Source organism: Diadema setosum, chromosome 18 (genome assembly GCF_964275005.1).
Source record: "Diadema setosum chromosome 18, eeDiaSeto1, whole genome shotgun sequence".
NCBI classification, from domain to species: domain Eukaryota; kingdom Metazoa; phylum Echinodermata; class Echinoidea; order Diadematoida; family Diadematidae; genus Diadema; species Diadema setosum.
The window spans coordinates 26,792,836-26,813,230 of NC_092702.1; the positions used below are offsets into that span (position 1 = coordinate 26,792,836).

Here is a 20,395-nt window from a genome sequence, read left to right on the forward strand (position 1 = left end):
AACATGGAAACACTATGCTAGATCGATTCTGGAAGAACTGAAATTTGAACATTGAGTCGTAAAGTTGTTCATGCTGTGAGTATATTCTACGATAACATACACAGAACGAGTATCTTGATTATCTGTGGGCTTTTTACTCTATGGATTTATTAACGTGTGCCCATTTGTAAACGTATTTGCGTTCATAAATCAATCGTAAGCTATTATTGGCTCTTTGCTGTCGAGGCGTCTGTAGCAGGTGTGTAGTCCCGCTCGCTTGATTCTGCGTAACATAATAATGTATGTACGTAGGTAAGTAACCGCAGCATGCAGCGACCCCAATACGTGTTAGGTACTGTGTTACAGCGCCCCGCGCCGGGGTTAGTACCGTAATTCATGTAACGGTTAGTAGGTAAGTAGATCGGGGGGAGGGCACAAAGTATATTTCTGGTGCCAACGACAAAAAAAAAAGGCTCCCGTACAATTTTTTTCTGTTTCTCGTCCTGCCACTTCTGGGTTTCATAGCCTGACAAGTAAAAAGAGAGAGAGAGAGAGAAAAAAAGCTTCAGTGCAATTTTCTGGTGCAAATATGAAAAGTGGGGGGGGGGGGGGTGCAGATGCTTACTTTTTTTTTTTCAATTTTATTTCTTATTTTCCAAAAAATAAAGGGAGGCGTGTGCAGCCGATGTGACACCCCCCCCCCCCCCCCCCAATCCACCACTGCTGGCCCTGTCCTGTACGATTATTGTGAATTTGTGACACTGTCAATGGTCAAAGTGTACTGTTACTTTAATGTTAAATGTAGCTTATGCCTCAATGGTAAGTAGTAACCCCACTTGAACTCTTTTAATTGCTTTGTCAGGTAGCAGCACTCCAGTGATGTGAATGACACAGGTCTCCAGCAAGCATTAGGGTGAAAATAATTAAGTGCATCACAGCATGGCAGGGGAGGATGAAGGGGAGCCGAATGGACTGCTGGTAGACTCTGCCAGACTTTCCACGGATGACACAACGCAGGATGAAGATGAGGAGAAGAATGAAGACGAAGAGAGGCCAAAGGCCCGCGGTTCCAAGTCACTGATCTCCCTCAGCAAAGATGTGGACATGATCCTCCAGTCAGCCAGTGCAGTGCAAGCCATCTCGGTGGATCTCAGCGGGAAAGGGCTAGTGAGGGTTCCTGAGCAACTCTATGGGATGGACCATGTGGAGGTACGGTGCTTGCCAGTTGTGTAGGGGGACAAAATTAATGCCTCGTACAGTGCAATACTGAACATAAAACAATGTAGTTAAAGGTCTAGTTATTGTCTTCTTTTATTTATTTCTTTTAATTCTTTTTCATGTGCATTATGAACAAGTGCAGTCTACAAAAATTTAGGGTTCCAGAATTTTTTGTTCATTATCATTTCTTCCATCAAGTTTATATTTTAATCACTTTCTCTACGGTCCTTCTTCTTCTTCCATTATATATTCTCTTTCTTTTAACTTCTTTCTCCTCCCCCTCCACCTCCTTTGGCTAATACTACTTACTTATTCTTTTTTGTTCTTGTCATCTGCCTTCATCACTTCCTCCTCTTTGGCTTTGTTCTGATTTTTTTCTTCATCCCCCTCATACTTCATTTTTATCACTTTCTTGTTTTCTTTCCCTCCACCTTTCCCTTTGGTGTCATAACTTTCAGTTTGTCTTTATGTTATTTCCCTTTAGCATCTTATATTTTCATAGAGTCCCTCTTTGTCCCCCTCTCTCTTTCTGTCTCACCACACTTTATTTTTTGTTTTTTTTTCATGTCTTGCTGTCTTGCTGTCACATATGACATAGATGTTTATTTCTCATTTTTCATCCCCACCAACAACACAGTTCCTGTACCTGGAAGGCAACCTCCTACAGACCATACCAGATGACCTCTTTGAAGGCCTTCCCAATGTCAAATGGCTTGACCTGAGGAACAATAGCATCAGAATTCTGCCCACTGCCATAGGCAGACACAGGTTAGTCTGATAGTCTTCATTCCATTTTCCTCTGTATACATCATATTTCGCTTTTTTTTTTCTTCAGTCTCATTCTTAAATCAAGGAGGTTTTAAGTTGGATAAAAGTTATTCCTATAAGGATAATAGGAAATGGAGCACAATATACTGTAAAACCACAAATTTAAATACTTGCATGAAACTTTCACAAATTTCTCAAGGAGCCGAGATTCAAGAAAATAAAACATGTGCTAAAGTTTTTGTTAACACAAAGCACTAAATGCCTACAGCAGTTTGCAAATGCTTTTACAGTAACCTGCCTTAACAGTAATTGCTTTTGCATTGCCTGGTGTTAACATAGTGGGCAATATATTTTTGTATGTTTCAATCATTATAGCCAAAGTACAAGGAATTTTGTAAAGAGAATTTACATTGTGAAATATAAAAGGGACTTTGTCAAATTTGTTGCTGCTTGGTTACAGATTTCAAATGGCAGGTTGTGCATGTGTGCAGGATTATTTCCTAGAGTGGAGGTCTGTAATGGCTGTAGGAAAGTTTATTTTGTAAATTTTACTCTTATATAATGGTGACTGTGATCATCTGAATGTGTTTCAGATGGCTGAAGACCCTGCTGCTTGAAGGAAATCAAATCACAGAACTTCCACCAGAAATGGGTAAGGAGCTTGAAGTACATGACTAGCATGTACAGCTAAGTTTACAGTCATCTTGATCCATGATTATGCAAGTAAGTTACAGTGTGCGTGGTGTTGTACTTGAAAACTTTAGGCATTGTTCCTCTTATTGCATCAGCTATATGAGGCATGCAAATTGATATAGATAGCTATGCTACTCTACTTGTATCATTTTGTGGTGTACATTGCTTAGATTTTCAGGGAAAGCATCAGTTAATGTAGAAAGCAATAAGAAGTATGGAATTTATACATCTTACAATTGTAAGTGCATATTTCTGCAAAAGGTTACACTTGGAAAGCTATACAAAAGGGTGTATATTTTCTGTGAGATACAAAGAAAATATATTGAATATGTAGAGATAAATGTAATAACTTTCTTACAAGGCGAACTTTGAAAAATTGCTTGTTACTTTTGTGATCCGAGTATAATGTTGCATATCAACAAGTAATAACATTTATTCAAATAGTAGATATAGTGTGTCCAAGACTTGACAGATACCCTGAGCTACACTGAACCTTCCTTCTCACTACATGATAAGCAGTATGATCTGATGAGGATCTCTATTCACATTTGTGTGTGTGCTTCAGGTCATCTGAAAAGTCTGACCGGCCTGAACCTTAGGGGTAACCCCATTGAGTTCCCGCCACCCATGGTCATCGAGAAGGGGGTTCGAGAGATCCTCAGGTACCTGCGGGAGGCACTGGCCATAAAAAGCAGACGCCTGCAGTCTGCAGGTAAGGAGGGCACTATCTTTTTCTTTTCTTTTTCTTTCTTTTGTGCTTGGCTTTCTTTTAGTCTGTAGCATCTGAGCATGGATGCGATGATGCTATTCATCACTTAGGAGTTAGGAGATTAGTTAGTGATTATCGTATAAGATATCCATGGGGCCCGTTTCATAAAACTTTTCATCAGTGACAAGTTGTCACAGATGTGACAAGCTACTGAAATCCTTGCATCTGATTGGCTAAGAGCAAATTTGTCATAGAAATGTGGCAGTTGTCACTGATAACAAGTTTTAGGAAAGGGGCCCCTGTTATCGAATGCAAATCGTATAAGAGTGGCAAATACACTGAATGTATTGAGACACATTGAATTTGTTATGCAATATCGCAGATCTTCTGTCCAGAGTTAATTCTCTGTCACTGTAGCTGTTTTGTGAATATGTACTGACAAATACGCCATAGATTGGGGATTATGCTGTCATTTTGCATGATTTAAAAAAAATGAAATTATGCTGAAAATGATTGACTTGCCATTATCATGTCATTGTGGAGCAGATTATGTTGAGGAACAGGCAAAAAATCCTCACTATCTTCAAAGAATTTTTCTTTGTAGAAACATGCCAAGGATGTTTGTAGTGATCAGCTATAAAAGTTTCTATGGAAGTGGATTCCCATTCTGCATTGACCTCCATGCTATCAAGTGGTGTCACATTTTGTTTTTATTTTGACAAGGATGACTGTGCAAAATGTGAAGCTAAACAAACGTTTTCATGACAGTAATAACATGGCCATGCTTTACATGTTATGCACATTCTCGAGAGCAGAGCTGAGAATCGAAGATTTGCAGCTGAGTGACACTGCCTCCCACTCGTCGGGCAGCGACAACGAGTACGACCACGGCGGCCGGTTGGACGCTACTGACCGACACAATGCCCAGCCGTTCCAGTCCTCCAGCCGACTGTCCGTCCGCTCCAGCCTGAGCAACATTTCCGACCTGGAGTTCCCCCGACCAAAGTCGGTCTCGCTCCACAAGCACATGACATACGAGGAGTACCGCCAAATGCAGTACGACCGCTTCAAGAAGGCTGGCGCCCTCGGTGTGCTTGGGAAGGACAGGCAAGAATTATCTGAATTGTACCCCTTTAGTGTTATCCCATTTTAATGCTTGTCATTACAAAGTCACCATTCCCCAAGGGTTGACTCAAGTCTGAGAGAAAACCCCAACATTTTGCGATAATGATGTGTGCTAGTACTTGCAATTGTACCTTCTCTTTGAAATGATTTTTGTGAGATATTGAATTAGATTCCCCAGCACATCACCTGGTAAGTGAGTAAGGAACTTGTTACTATTTTAGCCTACCTATAGTCAGTGTCTGTCATTTCCAGAATGAAAAATGCAATGACTTCCTTCAAATCCATTAGAAAACTAGTAACAGAAAAAGGGGATTTTGACTTTTTTTTCCATATAAACACAAAAATTCTGTTGGTTACCTAATTGTTTATTTGTATTCGCTTCTTCCTACATTATGACATATGCTTGCATTGGTGTGTTTTCATTTTTTCCAAGGTTGATCAAAATGACTGCTAGAATGTAAAATGCATGTCAACAGTATTATGTATATCAACTGTTTCTAATTTGTAACTGGTTTGCAAAGTGTATTTATACTGTGAGTATATTTTGACAGTAACCAAGAAAAATATCCTTTTGTCCTCGTCATTATGTTTTACAATAGCTTGAGCCCTATATCACCTATAACAAGGTATAACATTTTATCACATCTCTTTCTGCACCAATTCTCATGCCTGATGGAACTCACAACGCACAGAAAGATAAAATTTTCTTTGTCATGGCTCTGCGATGTTTTTGGTATTTTCCTGCTGTCTATTTTCAGCCTATGAAACAGGATATCTCCTTTAAGTGTTTTTTGTTGTTTTCCTTATTTTATCTCCCTTTCTTATCTGCGTGCCACAATTCCCCAAAGTCCCCATAAGTTGGTCGTTCGGCCTCAACTTTCATCAAGACATTTCCTTGGGTCATCCTATTACATCAGTATAAACGTTACCATCCCTGTTGATTCTTTAAAAAAAAAAAAAAAAAAAAAAAAAAAAATCATCCTGGATGGACTCAATAGACATGGAAAGATAAAGTTACGGATGAATTTTTGTTACCTCATAATGTATCATTAGTTTATGATTACCAGTAGAATTAGTGCTCAGGTGGAGAGCAGTTTTGAGCCTTTTTCATTTAGTCTTTGAATTCCATTACGTGTTTGGGTTTTTAGTTTGTTAGACCCTTTGATCCACTACAAGACATATATTTGGATAGGGATGATGATGATAAAGAAACTGTAAGGGCAAAGCTGTTTGGAAGGCACAAAAGTGCTTTTGCATTATGGATTGCTTTTTTAAACACTTTTGTATAGTAGATAGATGTGGCTACTTGTGTGGTAGGTAGCGGTGATGGTAGTGGTGTTAGTTGTACTGGTGGTGGTGGTGGTGGTGGTGGTTGGATTTGGTTATGGTAATGGTGGTGGGAGTAGTAGTGGTATAGATGGTGGTGGTGATTTTGTAAGTTACAATGTACTATTCTTGGACAAGGAAAGATGGCAATCTGTGATCTACTCTATTTCTCTCTTCATTTTACTTTCCCTTTGCTTCTTTTTATTAAGTATTTTACCAGTATGCTGAGAAAATGTATGCGAAGTCTAACTGGTAGTGATCTAAGAAGTATTAGAATGCAGCATATTATACTGCTATGTAAGCATACAGTCACTTCCAATTCATACTTGGTTGCACTCTACATCTTTTTTTTTTCATATACACTGTGACTTCTTTAAGCTGTGAATAACTTCTATACAGCTCTTCATACTTTGGTTGACATAAAAGCATGTCACGCCAGAGAAGGAGAGAATGAGTGGTTAAATTTTTGTCTTTTTCATGTAACATGAAAGGGAGGAGACCTTATTCCTCCTAAAACTGTTTGTAATATTTGGTTATGAAGGGGCAAAAAGTGAGCTGTCAGTGTAGGTAAAATGTATTGGAAACAGCAGGAGGCTTGTCAGAGCTCACCTTTGAACGCCTGCCCTCATCCATTTTGTTCCCCATCCCGTGCCGTGCACAGCAGGAGGAGGAAGATGAAGAAGATGAGGAAGAACCGTGCCCAGCCGGTCGTGGACCCCATTCAGTCCAAGATGGCGGAGGAGCGACGTCTGGCTAAGCTGGCCCAGCTCAAGCAGAAACAGATGGTCATGGAGCAGAAGAGGAAGTAAGCTTGTTTCTCCCTTGAGCAGGAAACCATACCTACAGTACTTCCTCAGCTTGACTACCTCCCCTTTACCACGTCCAACTTCTCAACAAAGAGGAGTTAAAAATCCTGCTGAATGGTTGGCACAAACACTCATATTATTTTGGAAACAGAAATAGGACATAAAAATAGGAATATGACAACCCTTGCTGCATCCCTCAGCACATATATAGCAGTGGGTCAAAAGTATGAAACGGGTATTGTTCTATGCAACCGAAGGGGACTGGGAATAAAAGGACAGAGGAGACCATCACAACAAATTCTCAATCTTGAAGGTGGGGGATCGAGATTGGTACGATCAATATTTAGTCATTGTTCCCTGTACCATCATTTCCCTGACAGAGATCAGCAGCTGCTTGAAGACTGGAGACAGGAGACTAAGGACATGCAGAGGAAACATTACATCAAAGCTGTCAGGAATGCTCAGCAAGGTAAGATTTTTGGTTTGGAAAGGAACGCATGCACGGTACATGTTTTCATTTCCTGTCTAGACAAAGCACTCCATTCCTATATATATGCTGCATCAGAAATCACAAACACCATCAATATTTTATAGTGTCATGCTTTTCAGCTCTGTTCTTTGCATTTTGGCTGCATTTATCAACTTTCCCATCTTTGAAATGCGTTTCAACACCCACTATCATAACGCGTTTGCAAACACCTTTCATATCGTGTTGCGATTAGGAGGTCTTGTCACTGCACAGCTCCATTTGAGCAGTTTGACCCAAGGAGCACAGATGTGTAGCTGGCAGTGGTTGGCTTGGGCAGATCCACGCTATAAGCATATTTCAAAATGACTCTGCGTTTATCAATTCTACAGAATTGTGTTTCTGACTCAATACGCATTTGCGATTGCACTTTTTTGGGTGTTTCAGAAACACTTTTCTAGCCGCATAATCAAAGCAGCTTTGTTTTATCAACTGCCCAAAATTCATTAAAAGTTGTTTGAAAAACCTGAATTCTGTGCTACAAGTGAGTTGATAAACTCTCCCCTAGAGATTTCTAGACCACCCTCGAGAAAAAGATAATTTATTCCACAGAGATGGAACTTCATAAATTATGCCTTGTCTTCATCCTGTGCTTGTTGTGTCTCTTGTCTTTTAAATATTGTAAAAAGCAATGATTTGATATATGATATATCTTTTTTGCTGTCTTAATTACCACATTTTTCTGTTCCCAGCTATCATTGCCAAATTTTGAAGCCTATGCCATAGGCATTGAAAAAGTCTTTTGAGGCCCACAACATTTTGTGTTCTCTTTATTTCTCCCTTCCTGTTTCTTTTTGTCATTCTCTTGTCTGCCTTTCAGTCTCTCTCTCTCTCTCTCTCTTTCTCTCCTTTATGTATGTATGTGTGTATGTATGTACGTATGTATATGTCTATATTCATGAATCTGTATATTTTTCATCTATTTATTTATATCACATATATGTTATATATTTGTATTTTCACCTTTGTGTGTGTCCATCTCATTTATAGCTATCTGTATGTCAGTTAGACAATTGATGAAATTACTTTTCTCATTCCTTCACTTTTTTTTCCTTCTCTCCTTCCATCTTCTGTTGTATTCATTTGTGTCGCCACTGGTGTTATCACAATATATTTCAGCAAAGTGTACCATTCTTCTAAGCTTTATACAGGGCTCGACATCAGTGGTGATGCTGTGGCCTTGGGCCACTGAAAGTTGATGTTGGGCCACCAAATTTCTAAAAAGGCTATCTTTTGGTGGCCTGACCAACCTGATGCATTTCATAATGAATCTTTATATTTCCTTTTATTTTGGGGACACTGCATTTCTTTTTTTCATCAAGCCATCAAAATTTCAAGTTCAAAGATATTAGTGGCCCCGAATAGGCCTTACCAGAGAAAATTGTTATGCGTCGAGCCCTGCTTTATGTGAGATGGCATAATACACTGCACCATCACCCATTGACCATCATGCATATTACATGCTTATACGAAATGTAGATCAAATCTCATATTTATATCATTTGATGCATATGATTCATAATGTAAATGTTTTTAAATGATGATGTCTCATATGCTTGTACATGTTACTCCAACTATGGTACTTAGTATCATTGCTGCTGGAAAAAAAAATCATGTGTGACAGACTGTGAGAGATATGTGTAATAATTTTAAAATTTGGCATGCTGAAGAAACTCCAAAATTGGAAGAAGTTGTGTTATAAATGTGTTTTTCTCTCCAAAAATGTTTACATTCAGTTTGTCACTCAAAGCAATTAAGATGAATGCAAATATGTCTTTTGAATACAGTACTGTCAGAAGTGTAGTTTTATCAGTCATTCTTAGTTTGATCAAAACATTGTATCTTATACTTCTGTGCTAAGTTTCGTCAGAAAATAAGCAATGTATGCACATTGCTCCATTTGTAGCCCTGTCATTCAATGCATTTCATTTTATTTTTTTGCCTACTGTACCATCTAATTGTCCATCCCACCCCCCGTATTTGTAGTCAGGAAATGTAATGGGAAATTGACATTTTCATTCTTCCACAAATATATCTCTCTATATCTCTCTGTCTTTTATGTTTATTCTTTGCCCTTTTTTTTCTTGTATCTGGTTGCTTTGAATTCACTGAAGGTCTTGGCTGGAAGCATGGTAATCTAACATGGTTCATTTCACTCACTGGGATCAAACTAATGGTGGGAAGACTTCTCACAAAACACTTTAATACGTGCACTTCTGTTTGTTCTCTCTGTGTCTAACTGCGTGCCAGTACACACTACTTGTGATAGTGCATTCATCTCATTATCAAGCTTATACTGATACCACTCCGTGGTAGAGTGCCCAATTAAACATGCATTATTCATGGAATTGCCACCATATGGAATACGAAAACGCAGGCATTGGCAACCAACTTCCACAAGGTCAGGTGTAAATTGAAATAGCGTAATTGTGATTATGGACGTGAACTAGGCAGAAGTCTGCACGTCCCCATGGCACGCCATTGTTTGCTAGTTTCAATACAACGCCAAGGCTGGCAGTATAAAAAACAGGAAGCTGACGAGGTGTAGCTTTGAGTGAAATGATGTGTGAGTAAGATGCCACTCAGAGCAAAAACCTGCATCGCCAAACCGAGTCTTTCAAAATAATTATCTTAAGTTTCTGCTGTGTTTGTTTTGAATGAGGGCAGAACCTTGATGATCACCATTAATTAGCTGATGTACAGTGTATGTCATGCATTTTTCATGGAGTTTTCACGGCTTCGATCAGAATAGGGTTTTGCTAGCTATCTAATTAATCTCACCCTTAATAGGTGTGATTATCAATATTTCACAAGGTCATACCCTGATATTATGCCACTCTGCCACAGTTTGTGAATCCTATTAAAGGCATCATGGCTGCCAAAGGCAAAGAAATATCAACAAAAGTTCATGGTGTGATTGCAGTGGATGCATGTACTTGTATTGGTGATAGGAGCCTGGCTACTGTTGTTGAGGGCGTCCTTTTGGGTATATTTGTGAGGTGTCTCCGTCTATTCTTTTGGAGACTGTAGTGCTAAAGGTACATGGATTCCCTCATAACTCACATACATTGAAATAGAATGGGACAAGCATGATTGGTGCTTTCCAAACATGTTTTCTTTTCTTTCTTATTTTTTTTTTAGCAAGTGACTCACAAACATTCAATCATAGTAGCCATAAAGATCAGACTCATAGGTGTTCATAACATCTCTCTGTAACAGCATATAATTTGAAACTCATTTATATAACTGCAATCCACAAACATATGAAGGAATATAAATTCAGAGTAGTAGTACAGAAAGAGTATTTAAGTTTCAGCCCTTTTGGGAAGAGGAGTTTGGGGAAATTTTCCAAACGTTTCTTCTGGTAATGTCTGCATTACAGAAGTGATACATACTTTGGATTCACTGCGAGATCTTGCAGTAGGTCAATTTCTCTGCCGCTAAAAATCATGTGCAGTTAAATTTCTAAGGAGTCAATCTTTCTAGTGGCTTTTAAACTCTTTGATGAGTTTGTTGTTGTTGTTTTTGTGTTTTTTGTTGTTATTTTGGGGGTTTTTTGGTGATGTAAAAGATTTTGTATGTTTTGATGGAGGTAAGGCTCCCTAATAGTGGCTTGATGACGAATGTGGTTGATTAATCGTGAAGTCCTCAGCGAATTCAGCATATCTGTACAGTTCATGAATTAAGCCAAGTTATTTTGACATACTCCAGGTAAGTTGTCAACAAAGTGTGATTTGGTGAGGTTTCCCATTATGGTCACAAATAGTTTTCTTCAGAAAAAAAAAAAAACTACAGCATCACTCTGATATTGTGTTAAAAGGATGGTACAGTTTCAGTTTAGATGGGGTTCAGGTTTCCCATGTTTCTTTATGATTAATATTTGAGATAATGAAAAAAATACCTGTTATGAATATGAAAGAGCATATAATTCTAAAAGGAATTCTAAGTTTATTTGATGAAAGTTGGTTTTTAAATGGCGGAGATATCTCAAATAGGGCAATCCTAATAAAAGGGGGGACTCACCTATTATTAGGATCACTTTGTTTTACTTTGTTTTTTAACATCTCAGCCATTTCAAACTGATTTTCATCATATAAAGATTGAATTGCTCTAGAATTGTATGCTCTTTAACATTTCATCAAGTGGTTTCTAAGTATCTTGCAAAAAAAAATTTATGTTGAATCTTTACCTCAACCAATACTATACCATCCCTTTGAATTATTCTTGCTCTTTACTTCAGTGAGAAATATAAGTGAACAGCATCCTCAGCTCATAAAGACAGAAAGTGTAAGGGCGATGATAAAAAAAAAAAAAAAAAGAGCTAAGAGATGATGCTTCTTTTGGGTAAAATTAAGTGATCAAGTTGTGAAATCTATCAGATTTTTTTATTTCTCCATTTTTTTATTCCAGAATTGTGGAACATTTCTGCTTGATTTTTTTTTTTCTATTTGTGAATGAAGCTTACTATTTATACAGGAATTTCTGCTTGTAGTTGTGATTAGTACATAGTTTTTATGGTACATTTAATGTGTATGCCAGTTTCCAGATGGTAAATCCATACTTAAAGCTCATATTTACCAAGTGGCAATTAAATATTCCTGCCATAAAACTTGATAATTAAGTAATGTACATTCTATATTTCTGTTTAGATGTCATGTTTGATAGCTTGATACACATAGCAAGTTATTATGATCTTTTGCACATTGGTGCTTGTTTCCATCATTTATACACTTCATCATTCATCAGTGCACATGCCCCATTCATCCACACACAATCACATATCATCATTGTTTGTTTACAGAGTGTGTGTGCAACTACCCCCAAAGTCCACTCCCCAGTCACCCAACTCATATCCACATTGATGTGATATGTAAGATAATATTCAGAGGAACAGATAGCGTGTTCTGAGCATCATTCTTCATGTACACATCACTGACTTGCACTCATCAGTTGTATTGTTTAATTCATCGGATGCTCATTCTTTTTTCATTTTTTCTTAAGTCTCATTCATGCCTGTTGTTGTTGTGTCATCATTCATCATGATCATGATGCTTGATGTAAATCTGTTCATGACATTGTTATCTATTTCAGCTTATTCAAATCTCGCCTAGCAGACATTTTGTGAATAAGAAAGAGCTATTTGAGGGAGACGTGACTACAAACAACACACAGTCAGTTAATAAGTAGCCAAAAAGTGGTGGATTAAATAAGCCCACCAAACAAGAGTATGAAAGGAGTGTAGGTCCAGTGACAAAATGAAATTGATTAAAGGCCCGACAACACTGAACATGATCTGCATGTCTTTTATACTCTAGACTGACTGTGCTCTGCACAGAGAAAGAAGGATGAAGGCAAACAGTATGTTATGGCAGAATTTACCACCAGTAGCGCTTGCTCATTTGCGTAGTCTTTTTGTCCAGTCTTCTCGGCCAAAACTCATTTTTTTAGTGTATCTCTTGCACAGCAACTCCCCTGTTTGTCATGATAGTTGGAGAACAAATTATGATGTGTCGCCATAGAAAAATGTTGTAGAAGTTGCAGAGTGCTTTGACTCTGCAGATACCATGCACAGTTAATGCAAAGCAACCTCTCTGTATAGAGAATAGCCTTAAAGGATCTATCCCACTATTAAAAAAGAAATGTAAGTGGTGGCTTAATTGCAATACTATGTGGAGACATGTGTAGAGAAGTGAAATAACTTCCCAACAGAATTTCATTTGAGTTTACATCATAGAAATATAACACTCTTTTTCTTAATTTTGTTAAAGATATTAGCCCACATTTGTAAACCTGCAGCAATTGGTCTCATAGTTAGCATGGAGTTTGGGTATGATTGCAGTAACACCTGTGCAAAATTTTCGTTCCAATTAGTCCATTACTTTCATAAAAATAAATGAAAATGCACCGTATGCATTCATATAAAAACGCTCGCTAGCCCCGGTCCACGCGCGTACTACATGCATGCGATACATGTGTAAGTTAATGTACGTAGCTAGCCCGCGCTCGCAATTCGATTTTGGGTCGGGTTGACCCGGTTTGAAAATTGATTTTAAAACGATGATTTTCTCTCTTTTGTCGAATGGTATAGACAAAGAGCAACAGGTGAGGTATGTTACTGTTATAACTTGTACTTGAAGTCATATTGGACCTGTTTTATGCAGTTTTGATTTTCGTGGGTTTGCAAATGTGGGCTAGTACCTTTAAAGTAGCATTTAGCTGATAATATAGTAGGTCCTTTCATTCACTGTAATGAGGAGCATTTAAAGAAAAAACTCCCAGGGAACATTTTCCTTTCTCACCTCCAAACTCTAATGCAGTGTCATCTTCACTGTAAAAGATACTTCTGCATCTCTAGATATATAACATCAAAATTTGATAGATTAATGGATACTAGGATGGAATACAGAAGGCAGAATATAGGTTCAGTTGATATTTCCAAACATTACCTCAATATGGTCTGTTGTTTGAGAGTGATTTTACAAAGTATGATTTGTTTGTGGGTGATGGCTCCATTCACTGATGAGATTTGAAGGGAGAGGTAGGTTATTACCTCTAGTCAGGTATGCTGCTGAGGTGGAATTGCTGTCTTCATTTGGAGTTGAAGTGCCTCTGATGTTACCTGGTTGTGATTGTGTGTTGATGGCAATATTCTCTCAGCAGCCCAGAACATTATCACTGGTCATTCATTGTCTGCAGTTTTCTCAAAAGGGTGAGAGGATTTTTTTTTTAAATCCTTTTGGAAATTATGATGCACATGCATTTAGAGTTTATCAGAGCTTGCTGTCATTACAGTGATTAGCATGGCCTTGTATTGCCAAGGTATCGCTTCTCTAGGCAAAGCAGACAATCAGTGTGCGTGGCATATGCATTAATCCATTCCTCCCATCATTCTCCGAGAGCCTTCAATGCCCCCAAATGAGATTCTTTTTTGCCCGTCGACAGAGATTGGTCTGATTGGCAGTCAGCCTGTGCGAAAGCAGTCAAGCATTACACGTATCTCCTTTTCACAGTGAACTGCATGTACCATTGAACAATGCAAAATATTGATCAGACATGAGGTATAAATAAAGCATGTGCTCATGGGCAAACAGATTTTGTTATTGTACACTATAAGACAATAGGGTCTGCGAAAGTCAAAATCTAGTGAGCTCGGTCTTTAACAATGGCTACATATTTCTTCTTACGAATTTTATAGCAAAACAAGCACACTATTATGCTTGAAAAAAGTAAATTAGACAAGAATACACATCGTTTTGATACAGAAAAAGAGCAAATACTAATAGAAGAAACTCTAATCTTTTGATCAAAGTGATTCTGGCCAGCATAATACAAATTGAAATAAACATGAATTTAGGCCATGAATGCAGACGCTTTTGTCTACATTTGATACCACGGGAACCTGGTATACCCGTACGGAACGAATTATAGTAACTGTTGTACTTTTGAATCAATAGAGTAGGATTCAATGGACTGGATAGTGCTTGTGTGCTTGTGCTTTGCTACACGGGAGTAAACCTGCAAAGGAGGTGGTTGGGATTTGAGTGTGTGTGGGGGCGGGGGGGGGGGGGGGGGGGTGTTTTGTGCTGTTGCACCTGAGAGGGCAGCAGCCATAGTTTAAGCTCTGTGGTGGTTGAATGAGTCGCACTTTGCCGTACCGTCATGAACCTACATTCGGTCTCTTCAGAGGATGCCAAGCTTGAATCTGTCTCTCTGCATAGTGCATTCTGCTGGACAGTGAATGGTACTCTAGCAGGTTTGAATGTGGCTGAAGTACGCATTTTTTTTTTTCTTTTTTTTTCGTGGCCAACGTATTATGGTGTATAAATATGGACAAGTGAAATGCAATGAGAGGTGGATACAAGCTGACAGATGAAGATAACATGGGTTTCTCAAAATTAGAGGTATCTAGGTTAATATTGTGAGGGCCATCTGGAGAGATGAATTCAACACCATGGCCCGAATTCACGAAGGTGGTTTAAACTTAGACCATGGTACAAGTTTAGACCATGGTCTAAAATAAGCGTTAAATAGGCGTACCAATACATGCGCGCATCAATGCACGTTTTTTTACTGGATGCCTGATAGCGTACGCAATCTGTCAATCATAATCTACGCAGAAGAAATATACATAAACCATGGTTTAAATTTAGACCACCTTCGTGAATTCGGGCCCATGTGTGTACCTCCTTTACTGTCCCTGTTGTGGATCAGCTTGTGTGCAGACACTGAGAGCCCCCTTTCAGGTTTTTTTTAGGAGCATTATCAGTTTCTTTTGTCTTTTGGTTTACAGAAGGTCATAAGCTATTAATGAGGACTGTGCCATGAACATTCATGAGATGATACTGCTTCATTTTAGTGTGGAGGAGATCAGTGCAAAGCACATGGAATATTTTCTTTTTTTATATATATATATATCATTTCCAGTCTTCTCTAAAATCTCTGTGAAAATGGATCAATAAGATGGAGGTTTTATTTGCCCATGAAAGACTAGTCCTGGATATACTCAGGCAAATGTCTAAAGGAAATGCCTATGACAGCAAAATCAGCTCATCCTCAACGGGTTAAATAAAGGAGGAAAAAAGCTTGTTCATGAAGATTGTATCCAATTTTGCACAGGTAAACACAGATCCATAATTCAAAGTGAAAATGTAACAATTTTCTGTGTATTCCAAGCCGTCGCTACTCGATGTAAGCTGTTGTTTGGGGTATACACACAGGTTGCAATGAGCAATGTGATCCTATTCTTTTTCCAAGGAGTCGAGGCAGTCATGTAATTCAAAATGGTTAAAATCCAAAGTTCATATTTTTCTTAAATGCTGACACATGTAAAGCAATCAGCAATCACATTTCTGTGAACATGCATTTATTCGCATCTGTCGTTCTGTTTCAGATTTCATCGACCCCGAGCTCAAGATGCCATACGACACACTCCCGGAATACATGAAGATGATGAACCGCGAGGACAGGATAAAGGTGAGTGCTGCCCTCTCTCTCAATCCCCATCAGAATTCACAGATTGACCTCTTTCTGGAGGTCAAGGAGTGACAACAATGAGCAAGGAGTTTCCAGCAAGGAGAATTGATCGGCAGATTATATCATTCGTGTCTGGCATTCAGCATCGTGAAATTGGCAGGCACAATTGAGGAAGGTGGTTCTTATTTTTAAAAATAAAATGAGATGTATATTATGTTATTGTTGAAAAACAAATGAATTTGAATTTTAAAAAATGGAACTGCACATTGTAGAAGTGTTTTGTGGGGAGAGAATCGGGCCAATGACATTGTAGGATTCTCTCCTGTGGGACATTGCTGTGCCCATTGTTTTTCAGCAGGTGATACATTATTCTATTCCACGTTTCATTGCAAACGTGTTTTGTGTTTTGGTTGCATTTCTTCCACACTGTATGTAGAAAAACATTGGAGGAAGTCTTAAGTTTGAAACCCATTAGTGGTATCAATGGATGATAATAAAGAAAGACTGAGCATGGGGATGTGTAACACCTTTGACAATGTACTCCATCTTCAATCTTCACCATACCTTCAGGATTCCATTACCTCACTTCTATTCCACTCTTAGCCTACTTTTATCACACTTTTATCCCACATTTATCCCACATTCATCTTACAGTGTACTTTCACTATATCCTCACTTCGGATTTACACCTTACCTTTCCCTCCTCACCCACTTTCGCTGTACCTTTACCATAGAATTTACCCTACCCTTTGGTATCACCTCTACTCTATATTTGTCCCACTTTTCCAAACCCTTACCCATCTTTACCTAATGTTTACCCCACATTTCCTGCAGCTTCATCTCAGTGAAAACTTACCCTTACATATCAATGTACGTTTTTACTTCACTTTTACTCTTCCTTAATACCATCTTTACCTCACTATTCTAATTGTCATGTTACTTTCACTCCACCTTAACTTCATCATTAATCATCTTCTAGTAACCTCAACCTCACCTGAAGCACCTGCATTTTGTTATTTTGATTCAGGGTTCATACAGGTCATGGAAAACCTGGAAAGTCATGGAATTTGGCCTCGTCTTTTTCCAGGCCTTGAAAGTCATGAAAAACTGATATTTCCATCAAAAGGTCATGGAAAGTCATGGAATTGCAAAAATTATAGAAGTTTATCAGTTGTTTGTGTGAGATGTGTATGTATTCCCTAAGTTGCTTCGCTTTGATTTGAGATCAAATTTTCAGTCTAATGTGTTTAAAAAAAAATGAAAAAAAAAATGTGTGAAAGTCATGGAAAGGTCATGGAATTCTGGCTAAAAAGGTCATGGAAAGTTATGGAATTTAATTCATGAGAAAGAGTGTGAACCATGTGATTTGTCCACTGACACTTTTCTTTTTCTCGGCAGGAGGAAGTCAAGCATAAACATGAAGCAATGAAGACCATGCTGACCCCAGAGGAGAAACAAAGACTTGACCAAGCCAAGTGAGTCTTCCTCTTTTTTTTTTTCTTTTTTTTTTTTTTTGGGGGGGGGGGATTTTTTGATTGTTTGTTTTCACATCACCATGTGTAAAGTGTAGGTTTTATTTCATTTTTACCCATGTGCAATATGGTATGATGTGAGAGGGCAATTAGGTGTGTGAGCAGGAGTGCGTTCGCATGTGAGAGTGTGTACATATATATGTGCATATTCATTTGTATAAGCTTGTGTGTGCATGCGTGTGTGTGTGTGCATATGTGTGAGTTTGTGTGTATTCATGAATGCAAGTTGGTGAGATCTTTACAGTTTGAACCGATGTATTTATTTATATGTATTAATGTAGATGAAGTTTTAATGTTGTGAAACTTATGTACACTCTCATAAACTCATGTACAACTCAACCTCTAGATGCCATGCACAATCTGAATGAAAACCATTATATGTTATCTCTTTATCCTATCTCCATGTTTTTGAGTTGAATCTTAACTTTATAGATTATGAATAATTTTACATGGCTGCCAAGAGAAGGAGTCATTGCTTGTTGGCAAGCAGTTACAGAACTGACAGTTGTAAGTCCCCTCTTGGGGACAATGTAATGTACCCTGGTTGGCAGCGAATGAATTGGGCCTGTTCTTAAATAAAGCTGTTCTTAAATATACAAACGACTTACGAATGGCTGATGGTCAGTTCTGATGTGCTATACTTATCAGAATTTCAATAATTCAGTACAAGAACTGATTACCAGTCATTCTTAAGTCGTTCGTAACTTTAAGAACAGCTTTATGAAACATCCCCCCTGGTCTTTAAGTATTTTGTTTTTCCTGTAAATGTTTGATGAACACCTGTCAGGCAATACCTTCTTTTATCCTAAAGGTGAAAAATAGGAAAAATCACCCATGTCTTATTTCATTGATATCCCACAAGTACACATATGAACATAAAGATGCAACTTACCAAACAGTTAGAAAGAGTAGTATTTATGTCCTGTACGTGGTTCTACCATTTGTTTTTGGGGGGACCAGAATCGAGAGGGACCGACAGCTAATCAGTAAGATCAAAGAGCACACTCAGAGGGTCCAGGACAGGAAGCAGAGACCACGAGGAAACCCCCGCGAGGAAATGGATCTTGCCCAGAAAGACCTAGCAGAGGTGAGGAGAGATTGTATATATACAGGTATCTGCTAAGGGCATATTTCTGACTTCTCCTGAATTATTAACTTTTAGCTTACATGGTCTCTCATAGAATACAAAATTTTCACTTGCTGCTGGTTGGTGATGTGTACATTTAAGCATGCCTCTTTTTATCAGTAAATAAGGCAGTTTTCTTGAAGTCATTTTCAGCAATTGCTTTGAATGGTATATACTTAGCAAGTACTCAAAATATGTAACTTTCTTTTCATTATCATGTGTGTCTGTAAATCACTTACGGTACAAAATTAGATTAATTCATCTGGACTTACTGTTGTGATTTAATTTTGTACCTATATTGAACATTACTTGGATGAATCAGAACTTACACCAATTTTCTGTAAATCAACCAAATGTACTGAATTTACCTTGTAGGTGCAAAATCTCAGAAGTATTCATCCTCTCAAAAGGTTGAATTGAAATACTTGTATGTGAATGGTAAATTTGTGATCTAACAATGCTATTGCACAAAATGGAATTGAGTGGTAGCCATAAATTAATGGTCTTCAAATCAAAATGCACACATGGGTGAAGTGTAGTGATATTGTATAACATGTAGTACAAAATTTTACCTCAAAGTGATAATAATGATGGTAATAATTGATATATAAGATGAAAATATTGTTGACATTTCTGCTTATGTGCACTGTTGCATGTCATTTCAGGGGTATATGATGATGTCTAACACATGGTAAAAGTTGCATTGACCCCCAGTTATTTTGTATTTTTCCTCTCTCCGACCTGATATACTCTTCATGTTTTAGTTGCGAAACCTGGCTCAGCTCAGTATAACCGAGCTGAAACCATTCTAAGGGTAAATGGAATGCGGTGTTGGTCTTCCTGTCTCATTCTCTTGCAATTTTGCAGACTTGATGCAGTTTATTTGCCTTTAAAAAAAAGAGGGAAAGGAAACAAATGTTGGATGAAAATCTGATAAAAAGCTATGAATCAACCCTAGTGAAATCTAACATTTTGCAGTGTGTGGCTTGAAAAAAAAAAAAATGCATTGGTTCAGAAATGTGATGTTAATTGACAATCATTCAAAGAAGCAAACTTCATCAGAAGCTTATCTCCGTAAGCTGCTTAGGACCAGTGCAGACATTTATATCTGTACAGTATCAAGTATCTTGTTATAGCAGGGATGAAAACAAAAGAATATAAAAGGATTGGAACCTGCAGACTTACCTTGCAACATCTTGTATCTTGCTTTATATGACCTCATCAAAATGATGTTCCACTGTATTATGAATGGGGCCAAAAGAGTAAAAACGTGCTTCTTGAAAGGAGAAAAAGTGCTTGTGTAGATTAGAGTGTTGTATTTTCAGCTTGCATGGAAATTTGCATGAAAGAGTAGACTCTCTTAGGTACAAATTATGCGCCATTCTCAGCCGACATTCCAGAGGACACTTTTTAATTTTTGCACTGTCAGATTTCGTCATTGAAGTTTTAGCGAATCTGTCCCTAGAAGTTTGTTTCTGTGCATTTATTGAAAATAATTCTTTGTAGAAGAGCCAAAGGGAGAGTGATTAGTGCTGCTTGTGTGTGTAGAAAATGCAGACTCATCAAATGAACAAGAATTGGACTGTAGGTTATTCCTGTGTACAATACAGTGTA

The 20,395-nt window shown here is 38.1% G+C and overlaps 1 protein-coding gene across 2 annotated transcripts in view; it reads left to right on the forward strand.

Moving 5' to 3' along the window:
• Window positions 1-20,395, forward strand: part of LOC140242056 (leucine-rich repeat-containing protein 27-like) — a 24,288-nt gene continuing 3,893 nt past the window's right edge. Inside the window, exons 1-11 of one of the 2 annotated variants that reach the window (XM_072321814.1) lie at window positions 1-75; window positions 842-1,188; window positions 1,835-1,965; window positions 2,559-2,617; window positions 3,224-3,370; window positions 4,183-4,474; window positions 6,480-6,623; window positions 7,005-7,093; window positions 16,041-16,123; window positions 17,522-17,598; window positions 18,616-18,742. In XM_072321814.1, coding sequence (XP_072177915.1) covers window positions 919-1,188; window positions 1,835-1,965; window positions 2,559-2,617; window positions 3,224-3,370; window positions 4,183-4,474; window positions 6,480-6,623; window positions 7,005-7,093; window positions 16,041-16,123; window positions 17,522-17,598; window positions 18,616-18,742 — 1,419 coding nt within the window. In that variant the 5' untranslated portion in view covers window positions 1-75; window positions 842-918. The remainder of the gene's footprint in view (window positions 76-841; window positions 1,189-1,834; window positions 1,966-2,558; window positions 2,618-3,223; window positions 3,371-4,182; window positions 4,475-6,479; window positions 6,624-7,004; window positions 7,094-16,040; window positions 16,124-17,521; window positions 17,599-18,615; window positions 18,743-20,395) is intronic. The other variant, XM_072321815.1, reaches the window with a different exon arrangement.